This window comes from Haemaphysalis longicornis, unplaced genomic scaffold (assembly GCF_048455015.1).
Source record: "Haemaphysalis longicornis isolate Haplotype H1 unplaced genomic scaffold, Haemaphysalis longicornis Haplotype H1 scaffold_4, whole genome shotgun sequence".
Taxonomy (NCBI): domain Eukaryota; kingdom Metazoa; phylum Arthropoda; class Arachnida; order Ixodida; family Ixodidae; genus Haemaphysalis; species Haemaphysalis longicornis.
The window spans coordinates 28430797-28446691 of NW_027526361.1; the positions used below are offsets into that span (position 1 = coordinate 28430797).

General features: G+C 46.7%; 1 protein-coding gene across 2 annotated transcripts in view; it reads right to left on the minus strand.

Moving 5' to 3' along the window:
• Nucleotides 1-15895, minus strand: part of LOC144178406 (cytoplasmic aconitate hydratase-like) — a 59109-nt gene that overhangs the window by 42188 nt on the left and 1026 nt on the right. Inside the window, exons 2-7 of one of the 2 annotated variants that reach the window (XM_077706235.1) lie at nt 13101-13182; nt 8875-8967; nt 7876-8044; nt 4413-4550; nt 3177-3272; nt 2454-2523 (exon numbers count right to left, since the gene is read on the minus strand). In XM_077706235.1, coding sequence (XP_077562361.1) covers nt 2454-2523; nt 3177-3272; nt 4413-4550; nt 7876-8044; nt 8875-8967; nt 13101-13110 — 576 coding nt within the window. In that variant the 5' untranslated portion in view covers nt 13111-13182. The remainder of the gene's footprint in view (nt 1-2453; nt 2524-3176; nt 3273-4412; nt 4551-7875; nt 8045-8874; nt 8968-13100; nt 13183-15895) is intronic. The other variant, XM_077706237.1, reaches the window with a different exon arrangement.

A 15895-nucleotide genomic window follows, 5' to 3' on the forward strand; every position in this document is an offset into this window, starting at 1 on the left:
TTTCTACAAGAACTATAGAGTAGTTTTTTGACACAAACAAAAACACTTTGAAATCCATCTCAGGGACCCTTTAAGTTTTATTACATCAAAACGACGCCATCATGGCCGTGTCCCGAAAGAGCGTGAGGAGGAACTACTAACACACACGATCAACCAAAGGTTTATACACAAACATATATTTTATCAACACTCTAGAGCTAACTTTAACTCAAGCTTCAAGATATTCCTCAAAGGACGAGTAAATAACTTTATAAACAAATATTTGCAATCCCTCCCTCCAGAAAAGACAACAAATGTTAAAAGTGAACTAAATAAATCAAAACTATCTGATACTCCGTTACCAAAAATGATAAAATCAAAAAGCCCAGAAAAGCGCCGCGGAAGCACAAATAAAAAATCGCAAAAACACCCTCACTTTGAAAGAAATCGTATTTGGCGGACTAACACATTTAATCGTAATAATAGCGCAAGTGTACATCAATGTCGAAAAGAAACAGATGAAAACTATAAAAATAAAAAGATATATAAAAATAAAGTAACCCTATGTATCTGGACACATATGTCAGATCTGGCTATGAAAAATCGCAGTCATGAGAAGCGGCGAAAATTATCAACTTAGCTTTGCATTTTATTGATTCTGTTTATTCCCGCCACTCTAGTGTACTCAATTTGCATAATAGAGCAAACCTTCAGAGACTTAAGCAGCGCCGGGTCGTCTCTAGCCTAATTTTTTTTTACAACAGAAACTTAAAATTGTCGCGGGAATACTACCTCCAAGGGCCTTTCAGACGTTTAGCGAGAAGACATCATAGTAAGAATATTAGGCAGCCAATCAGCTGAATTACTATTCGAAAGTTCTCTTTGTTTCCTCGTGCAATTTCTTACTGGAATAAGTTAACTAAACGAACAGGAGCTCGGTATCGTTAGAAGAATTTTCCCCAGGTATTCGAAATGGGTGTTCTGGTTGAATCGTGGTGTTTTGGTGTTTACGGACATCTTTGATCTATAGATCTCTCAAACCCGAAGACAAAGCTACGCTTCAAACAATGAGCACACGAGTGGCTGATAAATAAATTTCTGCCGCACGTACGAACACCAACTGCAGAAAAATCCAATGCGTGCATTACTCAAGATTTTGGGTATCTTTCTAGTACACTTTCGCCACTACAAATTTTGTGTCAAAAGGGCAGTATCGGCCTAAGGCATTCAGAAACTTTTATGGGCTGGAAATATCGGTCGATTCTGGAAAATTTCCTGCATACAAGTTTTCAGTGCATGACCCGTTGCTTGTAAGCACATTTTGGAGAACAGTTTCGAAGACGGTAACGCATATTTTCAGAAATACAAATGGGTTGCAACGATGCGGATTCAAATGAGAAGGGCGCTTTGGGAGCGGGTTGTAACGGGAAGGGCGTTTTGGGAACGGGCTGAAACAGAAAGCGCCCAAGCGGGAAGGTCGTTTCGGGAACGGGCGCACACGGGACAGGTCAAGCGGGAAGGGCGTTTCGGGAATGGGTTCAAACGGGGAGGGGTCAAACGGGAATGGGTTCTTTCGGGCTACACCCAAGCAAGCGAGGCAGCGGTGATGTATAGCGCCATAGAAGCAACCGAATACAAAGCTACCATGTACCAAGAGGTTCAGTCATTTTTGGTCAGATCAATGATCCCGAATTTCCACGTCCTATGCAGCAGACCACAAAGCATAACGTTTCTTCATGGGACCCATGATCAGTATTGACGCTTTGTTGAAGAAAAACATAGTCTTTTTGAGGCTTCGCAATTGTTGGTGTCGAACTAACCGGTCGTGCGTCGCTCGCACACTTCCTAAAAAAGCGGTACCGCCGTCCAAGTATGGATGGCATCCAGCAGCAGCCAGGAAATACGCTGCACACATCAGACGATTAAAGCACTTCAGGTGCACGTTGCACAGTACAACCAGTGGCAGCGGCACCTGTCTTCCCGTTTTCTCTATTTTCTACCTTATTCTTGAAAAAGCTACGTGTAAGAGTGGTCTATTCATGTTTTCTGTGATCTAACCTATCTACCTAGAGCAACTTGTATTTTGACTACAGTGTCCCTTTAACATGCACCATTAGAAATCTGGCTCCTTGTTTAAGAAGAAAATCTGCACCACGATGCCTTCAGCACAGCTTACTGCCAATGTGGACATTGCAGTGTCCAAAGGTGTACTGACACCAGAACAAGCTAGTTAGGCAGTACCAGGATGTTGAAGTCCTCTGTTCCACCAATAAGAACATTCCAGAGTGCTAACAGAAGTCACCATGAGCAGAATACGTGAGCCCCTCTTTACAGCTAGCAGACACCGGTTTCAAATGGTTCCCTCTGCCTGTGTTTGCCCGCCCATGACTTCAGCAATCAACCAAGGGTTTGGCATGGTCACGGACCCCCAGATGCCCACACTACTAAGAGGTCAGCTGAAAGCGGGCTGATACCTTGAGAAAGAGGAAGCGCTCCTTGTTGCGCTCAAACTCCAGGTCCTGGTTTTTCTGGAGTGCGTCGGCCCTGCAGAGCAAAAGGCAGCTTGCAGCACCCGTGTGGGCCACGTGGCACCAGCTCTCTGCACCTCCTTCTACAGCTCCAGCTACAGCGGCACAGCCCTTGCACTGGGAATGGACGAGTCCCTCAAGGGCACACAGATGCGGACACCCCAGCAGGTGACGGCCAATGCTCGCGTGCTACCCGCAAAACTGTTTCCTCACCTGGAGGCCCGCTAGCGCTCACTTGGTCCCCGTTTCATTTTTCCAGAACAGGCGGTTATATTGATCAACTTTAGCCCTTTATTTAAATGCTTCCATTCATCTGCCTCCACTCGTCTAATGAATCAGCACAAGTATGAGCCCATTTCATGTCTGAGCCACTAGAGTAATCAAGTAGAGCAACACAACAACAGGCCACCATTCAGTTCTGCTCCAAGCTGAAGTACAGTAAGCCAGGGGTGTGACCTGGCACGCTCACCAGGGCTGCTGCAAGCGGTCTGCATGGTGTGCTCGCATACCTGCGTGTGCGCCCTTGGCGGACTCACCCACCGGTGGGGGGGGGGGGCTGGGCGGACAGGCCCCTGGGCCCAGCGTGCCGCCCCCGCCACCGTCCCGCCTCTCTCGCCCCTGTGGTACCCGTGACCCCGAGAGGGCCCCATGGCCAGCGGGGGCACGCACCCGACGGCCGGGCGACCATGGAAGGGGCAGACGGTGCGATGCAGGCGCGGCCGCAAGGCTCCTCCTCCCCCGGGGTTGGGCGCCTGGCACAAGAGGCTGGAAACAGCAGGGCCCCACACGCCATGTGGGGGGAAGCCGCTGCCTTCAGGGGCCCCCCCGGTGTACCCCGCACAGCGGGGAACACACAGCGACCATGCCAGGCACACCACGTGCTCGCACAACAAACAGACCCGGGACCCTCTTCTTCCCCTTCCCCTCAAGCAAGCAGGCTATCCACCAGCGGTTCTCAAGGCAGAGCTCTGCTGTCTCTCTGGTCATCATTTCCCATGTCTCCTCAACCCTTTCTTCCCCCTGATGCGCATTTTTAGCCCAGCTGGTGAATAGTGTGCCTGCCTGCATGTCCGCTCTGTTCCCAACCCAGAGTGCTCCCTTCTCCCTGCTATCGCCCTCCCCAAATTCCTTCCCCCTTGTGCTGACACAGAGGTAAAGGATAGTATGAGGAGCTCTTTGGCCCTCCCCTAACAACTTGGTAATGCAGAACTGCTTCTGCCACATCCTTTGCGACAACTGCGTGTATGTGATCATGCCGCTGGATGCTGCCACACTTACCTTACTTCAGATTTTCCTAAAAATCTGACAACACTTTTTTTTTTCTTTTTCTTTTTTTTAAACAGTGCAGTGTTGCAAATGTTAACTTTTAAAGAACACACGGTCCCCCAAACAGCATGCATGCTCATGTTGGCCTTCCTACAGGTGAGTAAAGACGCCAGACATGCACAAGACCTACACAATGTAAGCTCCTGAAGTAGTTGCACTGATTGTTCCTCCTTTCCTTCCCTTTCTTTCTGGGCAAGCTAGCATAAAAATGGCCAAGTGCACAAGACACAAAAATTTGGGCAGCCAGAAAAACAGCTAAAAAATGACACCCTTGGCATGCAGGAAAAATAAAACAATAATTTGATATAGTATCATGTGTTCCCTCCATCACTTCTGCGGTATCCCTCCGGTCCCCCAATTATCTCGACATAATAAGGCTGGATGTGAACCACTGGCCTGGCTCTTTCTCTAGCCCATGCATGCATCCACGTGGCAGCGCCAATTCTGCAATGATGGACCTGTGCAGTTGCCCCCCCTCTTCCCCCGAGTGCTAGGGTACGTGCTGGTGCCATTCTTCCTATTACGCTTGCGCATGCAGCACAGTGCAGCGGTGCCACCCGTGCATGGGCATGCCCTCACATGCGAGAGTAGTCCACTTGGATGGAGTGGTCCACCACCAGATCCGACGGGCACAGGGGGTTGATCTTGCAGGGATCGCCGCCAAGCCGCTGGACCGCTTCCCGCATGGCAGCAAAGTCGACGACGGCAGGGACACCCCTGCAGCAAGCGCAGGACCCCGTCCTTAGAAAACAAGACTACTACTAAAGAAGTGGGGTTTCAAAGAGCTTGCAACCACTAATCAGGACCTTGACTCACTTCAAAGTTCCAGTGCTTGCAAAGGCACAAATTTGTGTACACGCTAAAGATGCTGATACTATATATAGCCTCAAGTCAATCTCAAAATAGGATGTTATGGCAATGTAATGCCGACTGCTATCTGCAGAGCACATGCAGTTTAGTTTTGAACTGTTGTCCGGATATGCATGTGTGTGGCTCCATGTAATGCCCTTGGGGCAAGCATCCCATGGTGGCGTAAAAAATGCACTGCCAACAGTCAAAAGGCGGCACTGGTACGCAATGCAAGGCTGCAGCATTTAACCATGGCATCTAAATGGAAAGTACTACCATATTTACTCAAATCTAACACGCCCTCAATTCTAACACCCACCTGATTTTGGCGACCGGAAAAAAGAAAAAGCGCAAAAGTTCTCTTTACAGGACAAGCCGTTTATGGATGCAAGAACGTCTTTTACTATCGCGCAAGAGTGGCTCTCGTCCCCCGTCCGCCTCTAGTCTCAACATTCTATATGGCTAACCAACCATGGGGGACACCCTTCCAAACTCAAGTCGTGAAAACTCAGGAAAATACCTCAAATGTTCAGCGGGAGGCTGTGACGAACCGGAAATCCCTCTGCAGAACGGAGCGTACGGCACGGTACTACGTACTGTGGTGAGCATGCTTAGCTGCTAGTAAACGTGAATAAAATGCTAGAACATGAAGATGCTTTCCAACCATAAGTTCACGCTGTATTGTAGCATTTCAGCTCAGTTAAAGTGCTGCACATATTTGTGACAAACAGTGTGCGCACGTGTTCCTTTGGTTTTCGTGGGAATTACAAAGGCAATTTCGTGGGAATCGCCAAGTCCCCTAGAGGCACACATGATAACCATTGATTTGCACGAATGCAAGCCTCTGTGTGTATTCCAAATCCTTTCGGTTCATACTTACAAAAAATTTACTCGTTGCACAACCCTCGTTATCTCTGTTATTAGAAATCTGCTTACAGCAAGCCAGCATGTTACGCCAGTAAGACATGCCCTTGATTGATTGATTGATTGATTGATTATGAAAGCATAGCCTTGATCACTGAAAGCATAGCCTTGATCAACATGCGCAGTGCATGCATGATGCTTCGCAAAGGTCACGTAAGGCGGCTCTGATAGTACCGGTGGCCACGCGTTCCCGTGCCCACCACAGCATGTTCACTGTTCCGTCCCCTTCAACTCCTCTTCGTTGCCGCTAAGTATAGGAAAACGTGGGCTTGCTATCTGAAAAGGGGCACTTGCTATCTCCTAGAGTTTCTTTTGGGCTTTCATCACCACAAGAAGCACTCGCAAGGACCCATGGAGCCCCTCAAACCGGTTGCACACAACCTTTGCACTTTGCAAATAGATAACATGCTAGTGCCAGCACACCCCAGAAGGATACATACGTGCACATTGTTTTAACAGCGGAGCTGTTGTACAAGCTGTAAGTTTGCCGTAGCAGGAAAAAAAATTACGCCCACCTCCCCTCGCGGGAACCCTGGTGTTATGCTACGCTGAAAGGGGTTCCATTGTGCGTTTCCGATGGGTCGATTAATCGAATTGCATGAGCAATCGTCAGGTAATGCGAGAGAGAGAGAGAGAGAGAGCAAGCGTAGCGCGGACGACCGCCGACTGAGAGACTGGCCGGAGCGCGGCACTCCGCTTACTGCGCAGCGTGCCCGAAGGAGAGGAGACCGCGAAGAGAAAGGGCGCTGCACATGCGCACAGCGCGCTTGCGCCACGCGCAGCGCCTCCCACCGGCGGAGTGAGAGAGCGCGCCGCACTGCGCGCGCCACAGATGTTGGGGGAGAGGGCGCGCTATCACGGTGAGAGGAGAGGGGGTGGGCGGAGGAGAGACGCAGCTGTGCGGACGCGGACGACGACGACGACGGACGCAGGACAGGGCCACCGGCAAGAGATGCTCCTCTCAGCGTCGCATCTAAAATGCGTAGAAAATGCGGAGCGCTTGTGAGCATGTGCCCCACAGCGACGGCTGAGTCCCCGGCTTGCACAGTGGCTTTAGCAAAAAAACTCCAGCGCTGTTGTCAAGCGCCACCACGCATATAATGCTTGGCATGAGGAACATGACGATATCGATGCATATGACAATGACTACTGCTAGCACAATGCAAAGCAACGACGGAACATGTAAATAAACTATTTCAAACTTGTACAAATGCATGGTGATGTGCCCTTCAGTGCTCACGTATAACGAAATGCTGCAGCTTCGCTATGGTTCAAGCCTTGCACGACTTAGTGAGGGTTCGCCAGTTGAGCTGGTGGAAGTCTACAATGCTGAGGATGACTTTGCATCCACCCCTTACCGCGAAGAATACGGTGGCCTCTTCGATGCATATGATGACGATTACTAGCATCGCAACTGTGCAAATAAACAATGATACTGAAACTTAATTATGAGTCCGGCAATGCTCACTCACAACAGCTTTGCCATTCAAGTCTTGCGCATGAGTGCAAGCTTCCCTGAATTTTTTTTGTGCGTGTGTGCATGTGTCACCCTCGTTCTCCATGAAGACATAAATCTCCCGTGGATCCTTTTTTAGCTATGGTGGCATTGCCGTGGGTCTCACAGTCTTTGGTGCTTTGCTTGCATAACTGCGGTTACGGTTGCCTTGCTAGGTTGATAATTATAAGCAGACACTAGCACTGTTTAGGCTGGTACTCGATCATAACGCACATGCGATTTTGGGACATATTTTGGGGGAAAAAAGGTGCGCCTTATAATCAAGTAAATACGGTATTCACTACAACTCGTGGACTTTTGGTTCAGCATTGTACGTCATTTATTTCTTACTCCAGTGAACCATTCTATGTGAGCAGATATGTTTCCTCCACCCAGGTTACTTTAGAACAAGCACTGTTTCACATTCTATCTATCGTCGCGATGAAGCTCAACAGTAACAAACTTGCAGAATACTTCCATTGGTAACGTTTATGCACCAACTGCCACAGTGTAACATCAAGCACATAAATGAGCCATAACGATGACTCACAACAATATAATGGTTTCTCCGGGATACATGACATGGTAGCAGCACACATGAAGCCCGCTGGCCTCGCGTAACCAGGAAATTAGAGGTATAACAGCCGAAGCAATGTTTCCGGCACAGGCTTCCTTGCTGCTACGTTTCGCAGCGAGCCCCTTGTGGTGGGATGGATTGGGGAACGAGTGTGAAACAATACTGAAGGGCCAAGTTTGATGAGGCCATTCACTCACGTGAAGTCCTGGAGCAGCACCCGGGCTGGCTTGAAGGCAATCTCGACGTCCTTGTTCTGCAGAGACTGCCAGTCGAGCAGGGCCTCGACATCCCGCTTCTGCACCTGGAAGCCATCGCAGTGCCGCACCGCAGACTCGAGCAGTACACGCACCGCAAATGGTAGCTGGGCTGCGGCAGTTCAGAGAGAGAAAGGCAACAGCCCCAATGATGCCACAACAGTCACGTTCCTCTCCAGAGGAACGTCATCAGTAGCTTCAGTACACACGACACTACACCTGTTTAAATTTTGCGCACTCAGGGTCTCGGCATGCTGTCGTTACAAAGGCGCTCGTGAAGAATGTAAAAGTTAGCTGGTATGACTTCTTAAGGTTATTTGCCCGCAGATGAAGCGTGCACGTTTTCATGCAACAACACACCTTTGACATTCACTCCAAACATTGCTTGTGCAACATAATATTTACTGCGATATGGAAGCAGGCAAAGAACAAAGAATTCCAATAATGAGCCCATCATCACTGTGCCAAACTTTAAGTTTTGGGGGTTCAACGCTCCAAAAGATACAGCTGGGCTATGAGGCGGGCTTTTGTGAAAAGCTCCGGATTAATTTCCACCAGCTGGGGATCCTTAATGTGGGCCAGAAGCTCAACACACGGCCGTTTTCGCTTTTTGCCTCCATCTGAAAAGCTGCCATCATGGCCAGGACTGGACCCACATCCTTGGGTGCACCTTAGTCACTGTCCCACCGCGGCGGGTCTGTGGGAAACTTGGATTAGTCACTAAAGCTACTGCACTCTAGGGTGGCTACACGAGTGCAAATTGTTCTGAAAAATATGGGGCTCAAGTGAATTTTTGACACCCTAAGAAGATAATGCAACAAGCATTACATTATACAGGTAGAAAGAAATAAGTTATACCCTTGCGCAGAGCATATTACACTAGTGAGCACCCAATAGAGTGGGAATGCTGGGAAATAAGCAGCACATGCGCTGGAAACTTACCGTAACGAGGATCCTTTAATTCGGGAAGACTGTAATACCGGTAGTCCTTGCCGTCCACCGATAGGGTCCTCACACAATCCTTATAGGGGTTCACTGTAAATGCCAATATTCAATGCAGTTTACACACACACGCACACGCAGAGAAAGAAAGAACCATAAAGAAAACACACTGCTCTGTGAACCCTTTTGCCAGTCACTGAACGTAGTCCTAGGTCATAAGGTAAAAAAAAAAAAAAGCAGAAACTCCACATTGCAGTCAAGTGCTACTCCTTCAGGAGTGGATTAAAACAAGCTCTTGACAGGGTGTCATTGCCGTAATCTTTTTAATCTACTGTACCAGCAAGGCAAGGGCACCTCTTCCACGAGTAAGTTCACTGCTGAAACTGCTCTCTCATTTGGCTTCCCCGTCTGCCCCTGGTACCCGCCTGGTTTCTCACGCAGCCTATCCTAAGCATCACACGTCCTGTTCACCTTCAATTTTTCGTGCTTTTGAAAGAACGCGCTCACTCATGGCTGTGCCCTAACATGTACATGATTCATGCTTCTTACCTGAGCGCCATGCTCATAAGGTTTTCTTTTAAGGCACTTTATAAAACCCAAGTTTCTGCCCCATCACTAAAGCTTGCTGTTCAGTACTAACAATCTAATAAAAAAATTTTAACTTGGTAAAATACTGCTGAGAAGCTGAATGTTTATAGGTAAAAGTGGATGCTATCATCCTCTAGACACTGTACTTTTTTTTTTTTTTTTTATGTGAGCACCTAGCTTGTACAAGTTTCCCTCCCTGACCCCGTTTGCCCGATCTCTAATGACTCCCTGTTGTAGACCTTCCATCTTCATAAAAAAAACGGCCATCTCCCCGCGAGGGGGCCTCGAGTAAATGCGTCGCATAGGGGGTGGGTGTATTGCGTTAACGTTTAGTGTTTGGGGAGTTGGTGGTAGTGAATGCGTTGTATCAGCAGCTTCTTGACGTAGTTTGAATGAGTCAAGGATATAAGGCGCGTTCGTAGCCTCCCATTCTGTGTTGGCTTTGTGGCGCAGTGGGTAGAGCACCATGTACATTGCGTTCCGCCCGCAGGGTCGAGGGATCGAAACCAGGCGCCGGATCGTATTTTTTTTTATATAGTGTAGGGGGAGGGGTGCGGACTACGACTACGGACGTCAACGCGGGTGACATCGTGAGTTACTGAAATGCTCTGCATTTAATACTTCTAACACCTATGCTCGTAATAACAACAGAAAAACTTCTGGATGCAGATGCAAAAATTTGGTCTTTGCCTCCACTTTCACACTGGTTCCCGAGTATCTCCATAGCTGCCCAGTGCAAGTGCATGTTTTAGATGTGGTATGCTACAGGAGTAACAACCATAAAAAGTTTATGACATATCAGGCTAGCACTGCCAGGAAATTGTATTTAACAGTCTCTCATATACATGCCTGTGAGTAGCCATATTTATTCACGTTCGCTGAAACAACTCGCTTTTTCCGCATCCTGAACGGATGCTGAAAGATGGTGCCAATGTGTTGTGTTACGAGTCACAAGGGTGGTGCCACAGTAACAAACAATGGTAAAATATGCCTGCATAATAAATTTACTTTCTTTTGCAATTGGAGTTTGTTCTTCTTTGAGCAAAATTTCTGAAAAAACAAGGCCAAGCAAGACTAATACCTGAAGTACAGTGTGTTGCGACGATAACTGGAACACTTTAAAAATTTTTTCCTGAGCGATCCGCCGCTCTGTTCACGCTCAAACTTCACACAAAGGTCGCATTTTGTGGTCTATTTTGTTTGACACCGGGAACAACAACGGTAGTTACCTGTTTATTCTGAAAATAAATAAAAACGATTTTCGCCTATGGGAAAATGGCGGCGATTTGAACGTGCGAGCCCGAAAACCGGGTTTTCTGATCGTCTGTTAGCTCATTTCTAGGTGCATTTTCTGATCGTCTGCTGCACCATTTGGCTCCGTACGTGAATCCCAAACATGCGTTTCACTCTGCAGGTGGTTCCGTCGTTCCAACATCAACTTGCGCTGGCTCGCACGTCCAAATCAGCGGCCATTTTCCCATAGGCGAAAATCGTTTTTATTTATTTTCAGAATAAACAGGTAAGTACCGTTGTTGTTCCCGGTGTCAAACAAAATAGACCACAAAATGCGACCTTTGTGTGAAGTTTGAGCGCGAACAGAGCGGCGGATCGCTCAGGAAAATTTTTTAAAGTGTTCCAGTTATCGTCGCAACACCCTGTATAGAAAATTTTTCAGGTCAGTAAAGCCCCAAATCTGTGCAACAAACTGAACCCCTGAAAAGACCGTCCCGTTATACTTAAACCTTGGAAACAAACCCCTGAAATGCAGCACCCTCCCCGAGGTCATCGGTGGTGTGCACTCATCACATATTTTTTTTTTTTCCCCAAGGAGGCAAGCTGCTGTTCATTGAATTTAACGTTTACTGAATTAATTTTGAAGTTCTTGCGCTCGTAATGAAATACTGACCCCAGATTTCTGCATTTTATACTTGTACTTTTTTTCAGCTTTTCTTTGCCTATGCCGATGTGCTAGTTCTGCTTGCCTGCTGTAAACTCCATGAGAGAATTCCTTAAAGTGGCAACATTGTCCATGCACATTTCATTCGTTCAGATACCCTCCATCTACTCGCATTTCTGCTTCTCTTACAAGGGCCTGAAGGCACCACCCAACTTCAGTCGAAAGCTAACCGTAGTGGAAAAACAAATATGTCAAGTTTCATTCCTTAAGTTCGATAATCAGAGTAAGAAAGATAAGGATAGGATGGCATTCCCATTAAGGAAGAATTTCTTGCCCTTGCTAAACGACATCATTAGAAAACATCACTGACACCCCTGCACATTCTAGAATCGCTGATGTGGTTGAAAACTAAAAAATATGAGTGGTACGTCAAGGCAAGGTCGTGGTGCCATCTCTATGTGGGTCTAGGGAGACATGAAGGCACCACTAATTCTATTCTGACTGTGTGCCATACAAGTCGACCGAAATATCAGGCACCTGGGGCCCCCCTTTTCTCGCTTGAACATTCAGAGTTCAGCTGGGCTCAAGTTGTTTAGTTCTAGCCACGATGTAAGAAAATACTTTTATACTGTGTTCTACCATGTATAAACTTGAGGTTATGAACTCTGTGGGCTGAGGCATGCTTAGAGCCCACGGTTGCCTAATGAACAGGTGAAATACTCAATCAGGGTTAGTAGATTAAATGGTCACAAATTGATTTCCATTCCCTGTTGGTCAGCATCCATTTGCACGCTGTCAGTGAACTGAAAGCCCCTTTTGTGACACTCCTGCCCACTATGCTATACGACCACTCAGAAGGCTGCAGTTTGAAGTATGCCCTTTTAAAAATGAATTCCTCAGCAATGAAAACACTGTCCCATTCTGAATGAAATTGAAGTGGTTTATGAACTGCCCAATCTTTCAAGTGAAGCAAGGTTGTGTGTTGTCTTCATGGCCACTCCAAACTCCCTTAAGACATTTCTAAGGTACCCTGTGAATAACCTTGGCATGTTTGTCTAGATCTTATCAAAACGGTTCTTTTCTAACAGGCAATTTATTTCTCAGTATAGAGGACTTTCACAGAGCAACATGGCTTTCATAGCCTATAAAATCTGTGTATTAAGGGTTCTGAAATCGGAGGCCTTTTTAATTAATTTGTTAGAGGTCCACCGGAGTTACATCAGTAAAACATATTGCGTAATCAACAGAGGGGTACTAATATCTCATTGGTATTTTGAAGCTTTTGTTTTCTCATATTTTGGCGTTTTTAAGCATGGCGAGGACAGTTCTGCAAGCTCTAAAAAGAAACATAACACTTTATCTGACTCCAAATCAAGTCCTTCCATTTTTCCTTCTTGCTTTTCCTCTGCTCGTGGCTGTGTCAGAGCCGGCCAAATACGTAACGCCGTTATACCGAAATTCGTGAAAACCAAACAAGCGTAGATCAGCCTCTGATGGTTTTTATGATACTCTATTACTACGCCGCGACTAAGCACATTCCTTGAACTGCAGGCTGGCAGTCCATACTTCGGAACTGTAAACCTTGTCAGCTGTTATCGCCATAGAAACTGCCTCAGCGCGCTATGTCGCAGAAACTAACAAAATCTGCGCTTCTCCGGTGCGCAACTCAACGACAAACCAGGTTTCGAGGCGACAGCGTTATTCCAGACGCATCAACAAGTCAGAGCAAGAGTGAGCATACCGCTTGCCATGACCGCGGGCACCAAGCTCACGTAGCGCCGTGCAAAAACACCTTCCACAGGGCACCCGACAACCTCTCTCTGGACTGAACCATAGAGAAAGAAATACTGGTAAGAGTGGACACTCCCATAGAGCCCTGCGGCCGAATGACTGTACTGTAGTGTAGCGCACCGAGCGGACGGAGAGCCAAACTTCTAACCATACTTCCGTACGTTCACTTCCGGTTTCGGTTTCGCGGACACCGATTTTGGCGGGTAGTTTGAAGGACTGGAAAGCGCTGCTCACAGTGACGGGCATCGGTACGGTATTCGGACGCTTTCATGCAATAATTAGTGTTTATTTGAATATATCATTCTCAGGCTTAGTGCCCGTATGCTTTTACTAAAAAAAAAACCTTTTTCTCAAAACGTGAAATTGCAATTTACAGTACCACTCACACTTGGTTAAGAATTCTGTCGAGTGTTCACATGTTGCCGAGCCACATAAAAGACACACCATAAATGAAGAAATATTTATTGCATGGCACTAAACGGAACAAGTTCAAATTGTCATCATTCTTTGCAACACACATATAATAATAAACAGTGAGTAATACACAACAGAGACAATACACAGTAGTGAGGGGAAAATTCGTTTCCAGGAATGAAAAAAAAAATGCACAAGTAAAGGTATCACAACCACACAAAGGATTTTTTCTCCACGGTAATTGAAAATGCAGAAAACCCAGAAACTCAGCCATCCACAGGTTTACTTGTATCTACGACACCCTCAGACTCTGTGCGCTGTTGCAGTCATACAAAAATATCAACCATAACATAATCTAGACACTCGGATACTTGCAACTGTTTACAACCACTATCTCCGCAGATAATTTTCTTAGTCTGGCAATTTCTCCAGTTAGGATGTGAAAGAAGGGAATAACTTTGGCTTTGATGGTCTCGCTTATTTGATGAACGCTAATGAGATCTATTGCCTCGGGGCAACTTCAAATCAGTAGCAGTAATTGAACAGAAATCCCATTTATGTGGAGATGCACACGCAAAAGGTTAAGAGGAAAAAAATCACCTTCCTATTGGTTCCTTGCAAGGGTGCATTTTCCCAAGAAGCCGGGTTACCTTCCGAAAGCGTTGCCTTCCCAGTAAAGGCAAAGGGCCAGGCGGGGATATTTAAGGTACGTGCACGTAGTCAACCGACAGGTTCCAGGCTCGATTAAGGCACACAAATTCGTGCCTTCCGCTGTCAATACGAACAGTCTTATATAAGAAACAGGGAAGCAGTATATGCTTCTCGTGTATGAGACAATGGTGGCACATTACAGAATCCCATAAGCATTTGACAACGTAGGTCCCAACATGGTTCTCTTCATCTAGGCCAGTCCGACAACAGGCAGCACGTATGGTGACAAACGACATTTAGCATGACCTCTTACCCTGGCAGTCTTCATAATGTGAAAGGGTTTTTGTGAATGTACTGTTTTCACAATATTAGAACTAGCAGCAACAATAACTTGCGAGTGGAGTTTGGAGACTGTATACGCTGTTGTTAGTGGTTTTAATGATATGAGGCATGTCAGTTATAAAAAACCGTTTGTTCCTTGAGTCAACGATAGTCTTTTCAGTGGTCACGCCTTATTGAGTGCCGAGACGCGTTAGATTTTAGGTGCTAATGAAAAGGTTCAATAGATGGAATACAGTTGCGGTATCCATCAGAAGCATCAATAAGGTAGCAAGAAGCATTCAGGCAGTCATCAATACAACTGAATAACTCTGGGAGAACAGTTGGCACGGCCACTTTTGTGAGTCCTGTGAGGGCACGATTCATGAAGTGCTTGCACCATGTTTGGTATGACGAATGCAGCTGGCTGGTTGGCTCTGTCTTGAGGGCACCTGTAGACCTGCACAGGTGATAGGTGATATAGTACACAAACTGCTTGCAATGACAGATGATATGCGAATAGTCTGCAAATTTCACTGCAACTAGTATTCAAGTATTGCCTCCAGTGCATGCCACCTATTTAAAACACAAGTTCTCTTATTCTATTCAGCAATCATGCGGTCAAGCTATTAGCAACACTTAAAATATGGGTCTTTGTAATTTCGCAACACTGGTCAGGCACATTCTTAATGCAATTCACCTATTGTTTGGGTTAACAAGAATGATAACGCTGCTCACATAGCCTGAATCCCTTTGTCTTTTTTTTGTAAAATCAGGACGAAGAGCGAGAGCGAGCTGAACGTTAAACAAACCTGTTGCCCCACGGGCTCGCGAAAGAAACGCATCCCGAGAACTGGCACCTGGCGAAATTATATTTGGGCACTGTGTGGGCACCATGGCAAGCAGCAGTGAGCGTCGTACTGAGTACTACTGACCGCCAAAGGCCGTGCCTTAAAAAGATATGACAAGAAACACACAGTTCCGACTGAATAGGTGCAATCTGCGCAATACGCGTTTAATGAAACTAGCCAAAATATGACCAGAGAAAAGAGAGCAAACGCTTGAAAAAACGGCAAGTGGGGAACAGTTGTATGCAATGCCTGCGATACCGGAATTGATATACGATGTAGAACGAAGACCAAATTTGAAGGTTTCAATGCACTGCGCACTCACCCCGCCTCGAGCAAAGCTGTTATCTGCCGACGAAAGACGCGTTTTTACCGTACCTGGCGCGCCAAAGCGAAGCGACGAGCGCGCGTTATCGGCGTCGGCGAGCGGGTTCGCTTTGTACGCAGTCAGCTTGGTATGTACCCATGTGTAAAACTTCCGATGAGTGTACGGCTGCTGGTTATGCCCAGATAA